The sequence below is a fragment of the Aythya ferina genome (genome assembly GCF_964211825.1).
Source record: "Aythya ferina genome assembly, chromosome: 16".
NCBI lineage: Eukaryota > Metazoa > Chordata > Aves > Anseriformes > Anatidae > Aythya > Aythya ferina.
The window spans coordinates 2,483,987-2,499,010 of record NC_140315.1 but is presented as its reverse complement, the minus strand read 5'-3'; the positions used below and the strand labels follow the sequence as shown (position 1 = coordinate 2,499,010).

Here is a 15,024-nt window from a genome sequence, read left to right as displayed (position 1 = left end):
ACAAACTGGGACACAAAGTGTAGGCCAGCCTCTGTGCCTGGAAAAGACAAAGGGCATCTCCTCAGCAGTTGCTCAGGTGGGCTCAGCAGCGTACTCACCGCGATCAGGATCTGGAAGGAGCTGTGCATGACCTCGATGTACCGGTACTCCAGGGCACAGCCTATCACCGAGACGTACGAATGGCTGTCCAGTCCTTTGATGCCGGACATCGAAGCCTCCTTCCTTACGCAGCCGGGACCATTTTCACTCCACCACGACTGATGCCGGGAGATGTTAAATGTCAAGAGTTCGCTGTCCTAGAGAAAAGAGTTGCAAAGAGACCTCCACTTACTCCAAGAGCATCTGATGTGCTGCCAGATGGGGGTCATTAAATCAGTGGAAAACCTAAAGCTTCTGAGATCCCCACCCTCAAGAAACACTAGCACTGATCAAAATACACTGATGCTAGATTTCAAATCTGGAAGAAAAAGGCAAATGAGAGCACAGAGCACCCCGTCACAGAATCTTGTGCTATGGGCATGGAAGCAACACAGAGAAATGAAAGAGAGAAACTTCATCACCCCAAAGCAAATCTCAAAACCCAGCAGATCTTCTTGTGTTCCTAGCTTTTAACCCACTTACCAAGTTCCCCTACTGTTTCTAACTGTCCCATTTCCTTCCACTCCTGACATCTGGTGTTTCTGCTTCTTCTGTTGACCCTAGCACTGACAGCCTCAGGTCAAGTTACCCAGCTGAGCTGACCTCAGTGACCGCTGCAGCTTCTTACAAACACTTTTGCTGCAATTCCTTATGAACTCTACCTCAAGAGAGGCTTTTTTTATTTTAGTCTGAGCTTCGCTAGTTCAGTAAATAATGCCATTGTGGGGGTTATGTGGTGAAACATCACACAAGTAGTGCAGGAGTTGTGTGCAACCAGCTGCTGATTTCAAAATAACACACGAGAAAAGCATGAGACCTGCTGGAGCGTCCTGAGTGCTTTGGGATTTTGAGCCTATGGGACACAGCAAAGCCCTCCCTGCAGATGGCAAAACACAAACTGAGAGCTGGCAGAGTGGGTCAGGAAAGATCAGCCACATCGCTCCATAGATGAGTGCTAAGAGTGGTCACTCTGATGCAGAATCAGCCACAAGGGAGTGGAAGTTTTATTCCGAAGGTTAGATTACAAAACAGATCAGGCAGAGAAGTCATGCGTCTCTACAGGGTAGAAATATGTTTTGGATTCACACACCCAGCCAACTCTTTCTAAAGCTTTTAGCACCTATCCATGTGCTACTTGGCACTGGTCATGCCAGGGTCGTGCAGACCGCCTGCAGGAAAGAAGCAGCTCCCAGAACAGCAGCAGAGCTTGGGGTATTCACACTTCCTAACACAGGAATCCAAACGTGGCAGCTCCTCTGCCTTAGTTTCCCACAGTCCAGAGGGAAAAATGGGATGAGAGCAGCGCGGGATGAGAGCAGCCACTCTAGGCTCTGCATTGCCCTCAGCCCAGAGGACTGGTCTCTACTGCCAGTACAGGCAGCATAGCCAGGTAAGCCTGCAGATACACTTCTGCATACCCATGTTTGTATCCAGGGGCAAATTTGAGTTACAAGAGCAGAAAACCTGAATGCCAGACAGTTAACTCATGAATAGAGACCGACCGCCCCAGCGCGCGCATTGTGTGGGTACCCTCCGCTGCACCATGGATCCTGAGAAACAGTTTGCAAAGCTGTTATTAAAATATGCTGCAGGAAGCACGTGTTAAGAAATGTGGACAATTAAGTGAGGAGGCAGCTGCCAAGTTCCCGACATAATCACTGCAGCAGATGGGATGTTTTACAGTAGATGGAGGAGGGCATGGAGATGAAGGATGGCACCAGCGCACGAGAAGCCTGAATGGAAAGACAATAGAGAAAACTATTAACAGTTGGGAATTTAAAGGGAGCTGCCTGCGTTTTTAAGGCCAAGGGAAATAATTAGGTTGGCAGCTCCAGGATAACACACTGCAAGGAGCTGTGCCATCTACATTGCTGGAGTTTGCTCCTGCAGCTTGGCAGTTTTGACAGAAGAGTCTCTAGCTTGCTCCCTCTGCTGGGCATTGCTCTTCGGTGGCCCACAGAGATCCCATATATCAACTAAATTGCATCTTTTCTGCAAAGCTTACTCTTTCTCTCCCAGCTTTGCATGTTCTGACACATGGATTTTCCCCAGAAAGGCGCTTCCCCCCGCAGCCAGCCAGCCCTCCAAGCTGCTGGGCTCTTCTCACAGACCACTGGAGTTAGGGAAGGAAAAAACCAACAACAAAAAAAGACTCAATTCCTCTTTCTTTGCCTGAGGCTTTCCCCAATTAGCACAGTAACAAAGCCATTCCACGGGGCACCACAGGATCTACTCTTTACCCCGGTCCCCAGGGCTTCCCTTTCCCAGCTCACAGATGGTGCTTTCCCAAACCTTCTGCCTCGCTGATGCAAAGAGCCCCTCCAGTGCTCTTCTCTGCTCCTTCCAGAGGCATCTGTGTGTATTTGGCAAAATAAGGAGCAGGCTGCTCTCCTTCCCAAACCTCTGTAATGACTGATGGATGATACAGAACTGGTTCTGGCTTAGCTTTACTGCAGAAGCTGAACTTGTTCGTGAACGAAGCCTGGAAAAGCAGAATGAATGCTGGACTGGAGGTGGGCAGGTGGAAGGTCCTGAGCAGCAGTCAGTGCTGCTCATCTACTGTCACACTCCAGCTCTGCACAGAAATATTATAATCTGCTAGGAACCGAGTGGAGCAAAGGAGCACATTTGAATTCTGAAGGGACCCCCACAACTCCCACCCACGAGCCAGCCATCGCAGATGGAACAGGAATACTGATTTTGTAGCAGATGCCTTTGGGTTCACAGTGCAGAGGCAACAGCTCTGCAGGGCACCAGGGCAGCACAAACGAAAGGCTCTCGACATGCAGAGCAACGCTGTCCCTTTGCTTGTCTCCCTGGCTGGGGTCCTCCGAGAATACCTGAGTGGATGAGGCATAATGAAAGAGCATCCAGGAAAATCAGTTAATTGACCTCCAGTTGTTCAGTGCTTGCTGGGAGATCAGGAGAACAATCCCAGGATGTCTCCTGTGGTTTGCCAGCATCATTTGCGAGGAGGTGGTTGAAGAGAGATGTAACTGTGAAATAGGAGCACTGCTCTAAAACCATCGGAAAAAGATCAACCGCGAGAAAATTTTGGAAACAGCTGTTTCCCAAGACCTTTCTGTAAAGCATTTGAAGTCTAAACACACCGAAACACTCTCGGAAGTTGAAAGCCTGCAGGTTGAAAGATACTAATGAGTCCCAGAAGTGAGCAAGCCCTGCTGTTGGGAGGGCGAGGAGCTGTGTAACTGCACTCCCCCTTGTTCTTTGACAGGCTGCTAGCTGGAGGGCTATCGTTCCCTCCTTAACCTTCAGCCTCGGGAGAAATACGAGCAGAGAGTGCTACGAGCCCCTCCTCAAGAGGATGTTGAAGGCCAGCCAGAAATCACACTTGGCTCTGAACTGCCGTGGCACCTTGTTGCTATCTATTTGCCAGCAGTGTGAGAAGGAAGACGACAGCACTAAAAGTGTCGTACCTACATTTTAGTGTCCATTTTCTGCTCCCAGCCTCTGCCCACCGTTTCCCACGGGGAAATTCACACCTAGCTCTGACCCTCAGGGAGGCAGCTGTGTTACAAAGCTTCCTTTCTCTACAAGATTTTTTAGAAAGCTTTTCTAACATTTTTAAGGGACTAAATCAGAGGTGCCTTGATTTTTTCTTGTGAACATCCTTCTGAATTATCCCCCCCTTTATTTCTTTAATTATCAGGCAAGGCAGCATTGTAACATCTTGGGAAACAAGTCGAACGCTGTATGGGAGCTCCCAGAGCTTGACAGCAGGATTTTATATCCATTAAGTTGGAAACACTTCTTATCAAAATGGGAAATACGATGTTTATCTCCTAGTCATGTGTGCTGAATAGCTGTATCACCCTGAGACTGCAGCACAGCACTTCCATCGTTTCTCAGCACACTTGTTGACAATGCCACCGCATTTAAAGGGCAAATCCCAGGCTTTCAGCTTCTAAATTCAGGTGGAGTTGAGGGACAGTTGTGATTCGGCATGCATTTAACCAGCCTCCTCACAGTATTTATTCAGGTACGAAGTTATCCCAGAGATGCCACCCAGAGTCTCTGGAATACAAATGACACATGTACCCCATCTGATGAATAAGGACTTTCTTTTTCCTTGTGTTTCCAGAGGAAATTTAGACCACCAGGGCTCTGAATTCAGATCAAAGCACTGGGTAGACGTGAGAGTGGGGAAAAAAAAAAGGGTTGAGGTGTGAAAAATCACCCTTATGAGATGAATAATTCCAGGGGGGAGAGACAAAGGAATAATGTGAATAGACGACAATTCCTCAAATGTCTCCGAACGCTTCTCAAGTACGTGATGAAGAGCCAGTCAGCATGGCAGCAGGACAGACAGATGCTCATGTGTCTTACCAGCGGGATTTTAATTATTAACTCAGTCTGACAATTCATACTGAGGTGTTGGAGGAGAGCGTGCTTCGCTCTGAGAAGGGGAGAAGCTTAACACAGGACTTCAAGCACAGCCTGGATGGTCAGGAGGCAGCTTCCAGCAGCTCGCCTTACTCAACGGCCAGATGGACCAAAAAAAAAAGAGAGAGATAAGAGGAACAGACCAGAGGAGGAGGACCAGCAGTCTGGAGAGTGGGCTAGCCACACGTCCCACCAAGTAGAGCGACACAGAGCGGTACAGAGCTCTCTGACAACATTTCTCCCAGATGCTGGCGTGCTCAGAACCGAGCAGGGACAGCCAGCAAGGCAGCACTGCCAGAAGCCTCTCCTAGCACGTCCCCATCTCTCTGCCAGTGCTGAGATGCAACCTTTCAAATCCAGACTGCTGTATCTCTTGCCTGCTCGCTGGCAAAGCGCTTACAGCCAAGCTAGCATATGCTAACACCCAGGGAGGCCTTTCCAGCAGCAAGGGAAGTGCTTTCTTAGCCGCTTGCGCAGATCTATTTGTGTCTGTCCACCTAATGAAATTCTGCCGTGCCATGTTTCACACTCCTTTATTCCTGCTAAGAAAAGATCACAGAATAAAAAATGACAGGGTAGAAAAGTAGAAATCAGGCCAGCTGAGCTCTTCAAGAAGTAGAGAATAGATTCACAGAGCAGGGAAGAACATTTTCCCTTTGGATTACAAGAATTCAGAGTAGTTATAACCACCCTGAGCACAGCCAGCCAGAACAGCCTTCCTCAGGGTTTCCTTGGCCAGGAGAGAGTGAGTGCTGCAGGAGGAGCCTGGAGGACAGAGGAGCACTTCAGGAATTGTCGTGAAAGACAAGAGGAAGTAGAGGAAGGAAGAGACAGAGATGACCCAGAGAAGGAAAGGGGCAGTGGAGGAGCAGTTGCTTGGTAAAGGAAGGCAAAGAGCAAGCCCCAAAAAGTGCTGTTCAACAACTGTGCACCTACATCCCGTATTCTGCAGATGACATGGTTTGTAACAGTCTCTTAACCCCTGTGCTGCCTTGTTTATGGGCTGAGAGAGGCCCTTATCTCCCAGACTCCACAGCTGCAGTGTCCCTGGTTTCTGTTTATTCAATCAGCCAGGCACAAAAACCTCAGCCCTGCGCTGCCTGGCATCCCCCTGCCTGCGTCCTGTACTCTCACCGATGAGTTTGGATAGAGGCATCACGGCAGAGAGAATTACTTGCAATAAGTGCACCTAACCATCATAATTTCCCCATTTTCTCATTCTCCAGGCACATCCCAAACTTGTTGCAGCAGAAACCCTTGGGTCCTTTCTCCCTTTTCTCACCCCACCTGAGTTATCTATCCCCTGTCTCCGTCTGGGCTGTCACCGCCAGCCGCCGAGGTAACAAACTCCATTCTTTCCAGCTCGGTGCCCTCTCTGCATTTTGTCATTATAAATTAGCCAGCTGCTGACAGATCTCCCCGGCAGGCTGTCCTTGTCAGGAGCACCGCGGGGCGAGCAGGAAAGCAGCTCTCCCCTTCCCTCAGCTCCCTCCCACAGCCCCACCAGGGATCCCGGAGCAAACAGCACCCCAAAACCTCCCTCAGAACTACCAGCCCCTCGAGGGACTTGCACAGGAACACAGCAAGCGTGAAAACACGTGTCTGAAACACTCCCCATGGAGTCTAGTAGGTAACGAGTTAGCCTTCACCTCACCAGCTCCATCAGCAGCGCTCCAAAGCTCTTCTAATATCTTGAATCCACCTGCTTACTGCCAGCCTCACTACAAACTTGGATTTCCCAAGAAGCCAAGGTGCCCAGGGCACAAAGGTACCTGCTGCTCCAAGTGCCCCCAACCCCAGTTGATACTCGCCCCCCTCCCAGAGCCTGCTCTACACGTTCCCAGCCGAGCCCAGGTGTCCTCCTGGGGCCCGATCCCAGGACTGATTCGATCAATGAGACCCTACAGATGTCAGCTGGCGTTGGATCAGGTTGCCAGAGATGCAGCAGGAGAACAACACTGCCCACGTCTAGCCAGCCTGGGAAACCTCACGCCGTCCTACAGAAAGTTTAACTCCTGCTCCAAGTGCATCTTTCCTTCTTATGTGGAAATGAGGTTTTGTTTTGTCATTGCAAAGACAGAAATACCTTCAGATACAGGGAAGGGGGAGGAAAAGCAGCACCGTGAGTTTTTCCTTACAAGGCAGCCTTTTTAAATGGAAGTAACACATGAAGAATAGAGGCAAGGCTGTAAAGGATTTTACCACCAAACCAACATAAGTAATCTTTGGTTTTGTTCCACCCCCTAGGTGCCACTAAAGCAGCAGTGCGACATTTTCATTGCAGCTCTAGAGAGAGGTTCACTGAGTCGGTAACGGTACCTCCTGAAACCCAGCCCTACCAAAAGGGTCCCCATCACAGGGGACATCCTGCAGGCTACGTAAAGCTTCATCACGTGCTGGCTTTGCTGAAACAAACGCCAGCACAGAGCAAGGTTACGAGATGAAGCTCCTCTGGGGTGGAGAAGGCGAAGTTTGTGAGGCTGTTTGAATTGCAGAACAGCAATCAGCCGACACAGGGCAGGTCGGGATTAGTGAACGCAAATATCAGCTGGATGGGAGCAAACACTGGCTGCCAGGGAAGCTCCCAGAGCAGTTTTTCAAGCCAATGTTTTCCCTCAGAAGGGAGCTTTAAAATAGTTAGATAAGCTTCTTTTTTTTTTCCTTGGTCACAGCCAAGACCAAGATCATCTCAGGCTGAGCTTCCAGCCCCTGAGTAATCGCTGTTTTGGGCGAGAGCTCCCGCGAAGTTCCTAAAGATAGTTGTGAGGGGAAACAGAGATTAATTGGGGAATTAAGAAATTACATTTTCTTATCTGTAAAGGATTTGTAACGTCACTCACAACTCGCTGTAGGGCTAATGAAAAACATAGCGCGGTTCCAATTATGACAGCAACTTAGATGTATGACCTGGGAATTTAGGCCAAATGTGGAGTGCTCTGAACTGAACCCACAGCCCATAATCGCTCGTAGTCTGCTAAGCTGCAGCAACACTTCGTACTTCATTGCTTGCAGCCCAGGCTCAGTTTAGGGCTTGCCTCCCATTTTTATTATTTCTGACTCAGTCCTCGATAACCAGGCAGCAATACTTGGCTTATTTCAGCCTTCAGGAGCTTCATGGGTATTAACTCGCAACACCCCTGGACAAGGACTTATCCCAGCCACTTATTGCTGACCAGCAAAGGACTCCAGAAACCACATGAGCCCTCCACACCACAAGCACTGCTCCTCCCTCTGCAAGAAAAGCAGCCCCCCAGTACGCAGGAGGCCAGGACCAGCTCCCAGCACTTTAACCCCACAGCAGCCTGCCACCCCTCTGGCCTCCCTGCTAAACACCATTTGTTTTTCTACAAAAGCCCAGGCACTTACCCCCGGAGCTCCTACTTACCTTTGAGAGCCCTCCCACTTCTAAGTAAAAACAGATGATGAAGATGTTCCAGGTGACCCAAACTGCAGTCCAGATGGCATACTAGAAGGGAACAAGACGGGGAGAGAGAAGCAATAAACACGAGGAAGTCACTGAAATTGCTTTATATGTATGTGATCCAGCTGGGGACAGTGAAACGCACTGAGTCAGCACCGTAACAATTTTCTTTCCCTCTGTTTCTCATGTGCAGAAGCTCTCTTGCCTAATTAGAGACACAAGGGCAGAGCCGTGGAGGGACTGGAAGAGCTTCTGCTGTGTCCAAGATCTCTTTCTCCCTCTCTGTTGTGTGGTGTCCTGGCATTACTTTGGTGCTAATAACAAATATCTGAAGTCTTCCAAGTCTGGAGTAAGCACACAAGTGCAGCACACCAAACAACGTGTTCCTTAGCACAGCCACGCACCTCCTGCTAAAATTGTTTGCAGTGCTCGTTCCTGATTTCCCAAGGGCTTTCCTCAGTGCCTCATCGCTTGCTGCATCCCAGAACAAAGGCTATGAAGGGCCTTGAAAGGCTCTGAACAAAGCGGATGTTACTTACCACCACTATGTAGCGAGGTCTGTATTGAATAGTGCCAAACAGGCCAAGGATAACGATGATGATGTGGAGGAAGTTGGCTAGGATGGGGGCCCACTGGTATCCCAGGAAATCAAACACCTGCCTCTCTAACGCTGCAAGCTGGAAAGGAAAAGAACAAGGAGAGTTACAGCCTCTGGACTCACGGTGTTCCTTGTCAAGGCCTTGACACGCTCCCTGAGCAAATCCCTGCAGCAGCTGGAGTGCTGACTCCCACCCCAAAGCAATTTGCTGCCCATGAACCGGGGCAGTAGTACAGGATGTGTGTGCACAACCGCCCTTCTTTGCACCTCTCCTTCCCTCTCCAACAGCTGAGCTGATGAGGAGCAGGGAGCTCCAGTGCCTACGTGGGGCACGGCCTCTCTGTGCGCTTTGCCACGGGGAGGCTGCCCTGGCAGAGGGGAGAGGTGACAGCAAGACAGCAGCGCCTTAAACGGCTGCAGCAGGACGTCCAAGAACTCATTTATCAGAGCCGTCAGCATCACTCCATCATTCCTGACACCTCTCAGCTTTCTGCTTTCCAGCACGCATCCATCAAGGTGAGAGGGAGGAGGGAATTCTCTCCTCCGCCTTCCCCCAGCAGAAAATGCTGCCACCCAGCAAAGAAATTCTGCAAACACATCAGCTTTTTGGAGGACACAGCGTTCCTCTCCAGCACTAATAGCCTGGTTCAAGGCTAGGTCTATGTCCTGGAAATAAAACTCCACTACTGTTGAGGTGCTTGGTCTGATTTTCAAAACACATTTGCATAAAGATGTGCTTTTTTTTTTTTTCTGTAACCATTGTATTAGGCAAGGAACTGTTCATCTGGATCCGAACAGCTGTGTTTGGCATGCAGCTGCAAGAGCAAAACAAACACACAACTGCATGCTGGCCTTTACATCTCCACAGTCCTTAAATATTAATAAGGGAAACAGTGAGTGGAGGGGGCAAAATGGTTCCTGCAGGTTTGTCCACTGGATTTCAAAGAATATTTTTTTCCTGTGAATTTCAAACGTGTGTTTCATTAGTGTAGTACGCTGTGATTACATTATGACATTTCATATTTATTTTCACTTAAATAAATCATTACAATTTACCATCAATAGTCAATTTAACTACTAATTAGACATTAAGCTTGGATGATCTTAGTCTATTATGTGTAATCAGCTATGAAATGTGAACCAATTTTTTCCTGGTTTGGCTTTTAGATGATGGCAGGTGGGGGCCAAGCATTGGGGCTTTTGTAATGGTTTAAGGCATTTAAGGATGCGAGCGGCTGCAGGACCCAGCCAAGGCACGCAATGAGGGAAGCCACATCTACCAACTGACCACTGTTCCTCCTTCTTCCCAAATAGTGGGGAAACCAACTTCACATCTCTTCTGGGCTGTAAAGGTATTGCAATTCTTAACATTATCTTGGAAGTTCAACACAAATCTTTTTTTCAAAGAACTCTGTGTCAGGGCCATCAGTCCTGGGCAAGGGGGATCGGTCGGTGTGGCGGTGAGAGCTTTCCCCCACTGACATCTCTCCTCACCAGCAAAGGGGCGCAGGAGCCTGGGGAGGGAACGGAGGCAGTCTCCTGAGCTTTCTGCAAAACAATCATCTTCCCTTTGAAGCAAGAGGCTCATTCTGACCAGTTTGAATCCCCTGGAGGATGCTGCGGGCAGACCAGGGCAGGCGCTGCCCCATCTCCCCCAGCACAGATTGTCTGCAGCTCGTCTGGAGCAGCTGGAACAGGTTAACCACTTAACCTTTCAGGAGGGGATTACTGCACATACCTTAACGATATTTGGGGACTTGGGGTTCTGACTGGCTGGCAGCGGGCTGCTTGTCCGTGAGCACCTCATCCAATCAGGCATTTAATTGGCTTTGTGCAGTGCACTGGTGCAGCAGCGTGTGCTGCCCGGAGCTGGCACGGCGCTGCCTGGGTTGGCTGCGGGGACACGCGGGGCTGTGCCCTGCAGAGATAACATCCCCCTGCTGCTGGGTGCACCAGCACTCAGCCTCACCTCCTGCCTTCAGCCCCCGAAAAGGGGATAAGGATAGCTCCTTCCTACCCATGCTGCCTGTCTGGGGTTCTCACAATCAAGATTCACGGCATCCATCTCTAGAGAAGTGTTCTCTTCTTTCCATTAGGGATGTGTAAAAGGGGAAAACATCTTCTTGATGTTTCCTGGCTTGTTTGGACCAGGGAAAACATTGCCCTTTGACCTGAGAGGTACCCAACCACCCTGGAGATGATTTAGCTGTCAGAAAAGCAGCCCAAAGTTACCCTGGGCTTGTCCCTGTCCCCTTAGGAATCTAGGATAATTAAGAAAACATTTGCTAAAACCCAACCAACAAGCATGCCACTCATTACGCTGCAGTTCTGTGTGCAGAGCACACCCATTAAACACTGCTGAGATCTGCAGGTAAACAGGGCTGAGGTTTGTGCAGGGCTGCCCTCGGCCTGGGGCTGGAAACAAAACAGCAGATGCAGGGAATGCAGCTGGAGCCTTCATGCCTGCTTCCCTCAGCCTGGGCAGAAACAGCAGGGCCAGGGTTTGCCCCTGCTGACGTGTGCAGATGCACCCGCACCCCTCCACTGAGCCCCTCTTGGATCCTCGTGCTGAGCAGGGGAAATGCCGGCTTTTGCTGCCGCTGCCAAGGCTCCGCAGGGTCATTTCCTCGCTGTAGCATTCTCTATGATGATTCACACTATTCTGCTGAGAAACCCTGTTATAGTCTGGGGATATTTGTTGTAAGGAGAAATTTCACAGATTGGGGAACAGGTTTCAAGCCATTCAAAGCTGACAGGACCTTTCCATCAGGGAGAACAAATTTTTCTCCTTTATGAGTGTTCTTATTAAAAATAGTATTCCTTCTGCTCTTTTTGCTTTCCTAGACCGCAAGACATTTTTACCTTTCACTCCTTAAATTAAATTACGTGTTGCGGTACTAAAATCAGAATAGCGGCAGACTTTCTTCTGCTGAAACAAACCACATTTCTGCTGATCCGAGTGAAACTGGAACAGCAAATAAGCACGTGAAGCAACTGTTAGCCATGCAAACAAAATGAGCTCAAGCTCTCCGCCAGGCTATCACTCATTTATACAGCTGGGAAAGATAAGAAAGGGAGAGAAGACGTTCTGCAGCTTACAGAGAGTCCTATATCGAGGCTCACACAGAGAGAGGTGTTGTGAGCCAGGAGGATGGGACGTGCTCAAGGGCTTTGCACTGTTAAAGCCTCACCAGAGAGGAGATGCTGTCCCCGAGCTGGAGGGGAGCATTGCCTGATGGACCCTCCTGCAGAATAGGAATGTGGCCCTAAAAAACATCTCTGAATGTGGAACAGTTTCTTGTCGGAGGGTTCAAACTGTCCCAGCTGTGTTTGTGATGGCTCTGGCAGCACAGTGTCACTGGCAGATGTTGCTGCCTGCAGGACGCTCTGGGGTGATTTAATGTGGGCTGGGGGGTGCTTGTTGAAATTTTGGCCCTCCCAATCTTTCTGATCGCCTCCTCTTTGTTTCATCTGTTGTTCCTGTCATGCTGGTTAGCTGGGGAGTCCAACCTTTTCCCCTTGTGCCTCCATACTGCTAAGGAAAAAGAGGTGTTGGTGAACAAATCAGTTACCATTATCCCCTAATTCCCTGTCCTTTACACTCTTCTATCAAGGCGATTCCATCAGCTCGATTTGCTCTCCTCAGTTTACTTAGACAGGGACAAGGCAAGTTTTTATGTACTGTCTTCATAATGGAAAGATTTCTTCCATGAATTCATCAAATCATCTCAGTTTCAGTTTTCTGTAGTGTTAGTGCATGACTGGAGACAAACCTTCCCAAAATCCAGTGCTGTGTAGCCGTGGGAGTTCGTTTGAGGTTTGCCCTTTTATCGGGCCCATAGCTGTGGTTTGAGCTGGTCAGAAAATCTCTTCTTCCTCCAGAAAAGGTTTAGACTTTTCAGGAGCTGACTTTGAGGAGTGGTACCTGGTAGCTTCAGGTTTTGACAAGGCAGAATTTTCCCTAAAATCAAGAGACATTCCCTATATGAAATGTGAAAGAACTTTTTACCCAGAAACCCAGCCCATTTTCCACGAGGACAATAAAAAAGCCACTTTTAAACTCTTGTGCTTCCCATAACTTTCACCACAAGGACACAGCCTCCTGGACCGCTCCAACTCTGCTCTGCCCTCGTTCAGAGGTGAACACAGCCACCCTGGATCTCTGTGTGTGGACCTAAAGTTTCAGCACAGACAGAATTGCGATGTAAGCCCCCAATATTTGCTCTCTTGCCAAGCTGAACTGCGAAAGTGCCTGAGCTGCACCCCTGGGCCAGCACCGCGCTCCTCGGATTTTCAGCCCTGCCTGGCTGAGGCCCGACTCGTTGACTCAGCTTCTGGTTCCCTGCCAAGCGGCCTCGCTTTTTAAGAAGATGCTCTTTGTTTGTCTGCTGTGCAAACACCACCGGGGCGGCCAAGACTTTCACTGAGAAAGGTCACAGGCCTTTTCTTGAGGAGGAAACTTGCGCTGATTTCCTGCGGTATTTTGGCCACGCGGTGGTTGATGGCTCGAGTTCAGGGCGAAGTCACAGCACTGCTGTCCCGATGAGACATCATATAACGATGAATGCTTGAGTCCAGCGAGCTGAGACAGCAGGAAGAAATTAAGAAAGTCTCAAATGTCTCATTTTAAAATGTATCTTTTTGGGGTTTGAACACTTTTTTTTTTTCCTGGTTCTTCCAGACCAGAAGTTTGGCAATGCCAGACACTCGCCCTGTGCATTGTTGTTGCTGTTATTGTTGTTGTTGGCATTATCATTCTTATTACACTGTAATCTTTCTGTACAATTGCTTTGTTTTTGGAAATGGTGAAACAGGATGAGATCTAAGGAACCCTAAACCCATGCTGCAGTGCGATGAAAATCGCAGCGGTGAGCAGAAACTTCTCTGTACGCGGGGGCTTATTCAAGGTGAAGATTTTGTGGGTAGAAAAATTAGGGAGTTAACCAACAAGCTTGCTTTTACCAGAGCGGCTGCATCTCTGAATAAATATTAATGGTCTTAACAGCTGTTTAATTGAGTTTGTCTGAAAAAGAGCAACTCACTGAGCTTGTGTTTCACATCCCCCTGACCGAGGGGCTCGTTTGCTAGGTGCCACGTCCTTGTCTCTTCCCAAGTCGGCATCTCACGTGCTGATCCACGCTGCCTTCACGAAATCTCATTTTTCTTCACTAAGTGTTGTCAAGGAAACCTTCCTCGGGGCCTTGTGATCCCCAGCTCCCTTCCCGGCATCCCTCGCCGAACCGCGGAGGTCAGGGGACTAATTGCACGGGAGGTCTCCGTTTGTCACTCTGTCCCCCAGCGCGGTCGGTCCCGCTGGACACAATGAGCCCCATTCTCTGCTTGCTTGGGTCCGTTTCCTCCCCTGGAGCTGCTTGAACCCCTTCTATTCACACAGACCTTAGGGAGCAGACCTTGTATCTTTAAATCACTTATGTTTCCGAGGCAAGCTGGTCACTCTGAGGGCCTGGGAGACAAATGCCACTGTCCCGGTGGCTTTCTGGCACCGCTGCCTTTCACAAACATCCAGGCTGCGAAGATCTGTGATTATGCAGCCCCACATGCCTGAATGCTGCTTAGCATTCCAGGAGAGGCACCATCCTCCATCCTCGGTGAGCACAAGGGATGAGACCAGCACCGAGGCGGTGCAGAAGCCTCTTGGTTTCACCTGGAGCCCCGGTTTGTGCACAGCAGCATCATAAACCAGAGCCACGCCGTTCCCCGCGCTCCTGCCTCCCGATAGCATCGAAGTGCTGCACGCTGCTCTGATTGCTGATTGCCAAGATTAGCAATCAGCCCAAATTAATAAGCAGGTGCCTTTGTGAGCCAAGCAAAAAGCGCTCTGAGAAGAATGACAAACTCGTTCGGTTTGTAACCTATGTCAACACTCAGACCTAAGTTTTCCAAACATCATTAGATTCAGCTGCTGTGCCCACAAGACCCCCTGCCCCCAGCTTTTTCTCCTCCTGCAGTTTCAGGGCTCTGCTTCGGCTCTCCAGCTTTGCAACAGAGAGGGGGCACTGGAACAAAGGGGATGTGACTGCTTCCAACAGACACAAAAATAATGAGTTCCTTCAACAAGTGCCTGACTTTTTCATCAGCCAGCTGCTCCGCAAGGCACAGCCTTACCCCGGGCTCTGTGCTCGTGGCAGCCTTGTTCCCCTCTCCTGCTGCAGGACTTGCAGCCCTACCCCAGCCCACCTCACACCAATGACCCTAAGAAGGGGCCTGGGGGGGAGCCTTCTCCCACCAGTAGCACGAATTTCACTGTTGAGTGAAGTCTATTAAAGACATGCCATTAACTCCCCAGCCATTTCCCTCAGGAGATCTGCTACCATTTACGAAGCCATCTAAACCCTATAAAGGCTGCGAGGCAGAGCAGCGTTGGAGATCAGCAGGAATTTAATTTTCTAATAGAGAGATTTATTTCCTACCAACAGGGCGTTACAGTCCGTGATCTCTGCCT

At 49.5% G+C, this 15,024-nt stretch overlaps 1 protein-coding gene across 3 annotated transcripts in view; it reads right to left on the bottom strand.

Annotated features, from left to right (window-relative positions):
• The window catches only part of NKAIN4 (sodium/potassium transporting ATPase interacting 4), a 47,128-nt gene that overhangs the window by 15,541 nt on the left and 16,563 nt on the right, over nt 1-15,024 (bottom strand). For all 3 annotated transcript variants that reach the window (XR_014698624.1, XM_084538246.1, XM_084538245.1), the window contains exons 2-4: nt 8,503-8,640; nt 7,928-8,008; nt 99-296 (exon numbers count right to left, since the gene is read on the bottom strand). Coding sequence is in view for 2 of the 3 variants with exons in the window: in XM_084538246.1 (XP_084394372.1) it covers nt 99-296; nt 7,928-8,008; nt 8,503-8,640 (417 nt within the window). In the remaining variant the exon portion in view is untranslated. The remainder of the gene's footprint in view (nt 1-98; nt 297-7,927; nt 8,009-8,502; nt 8,641-15,024) is intronic.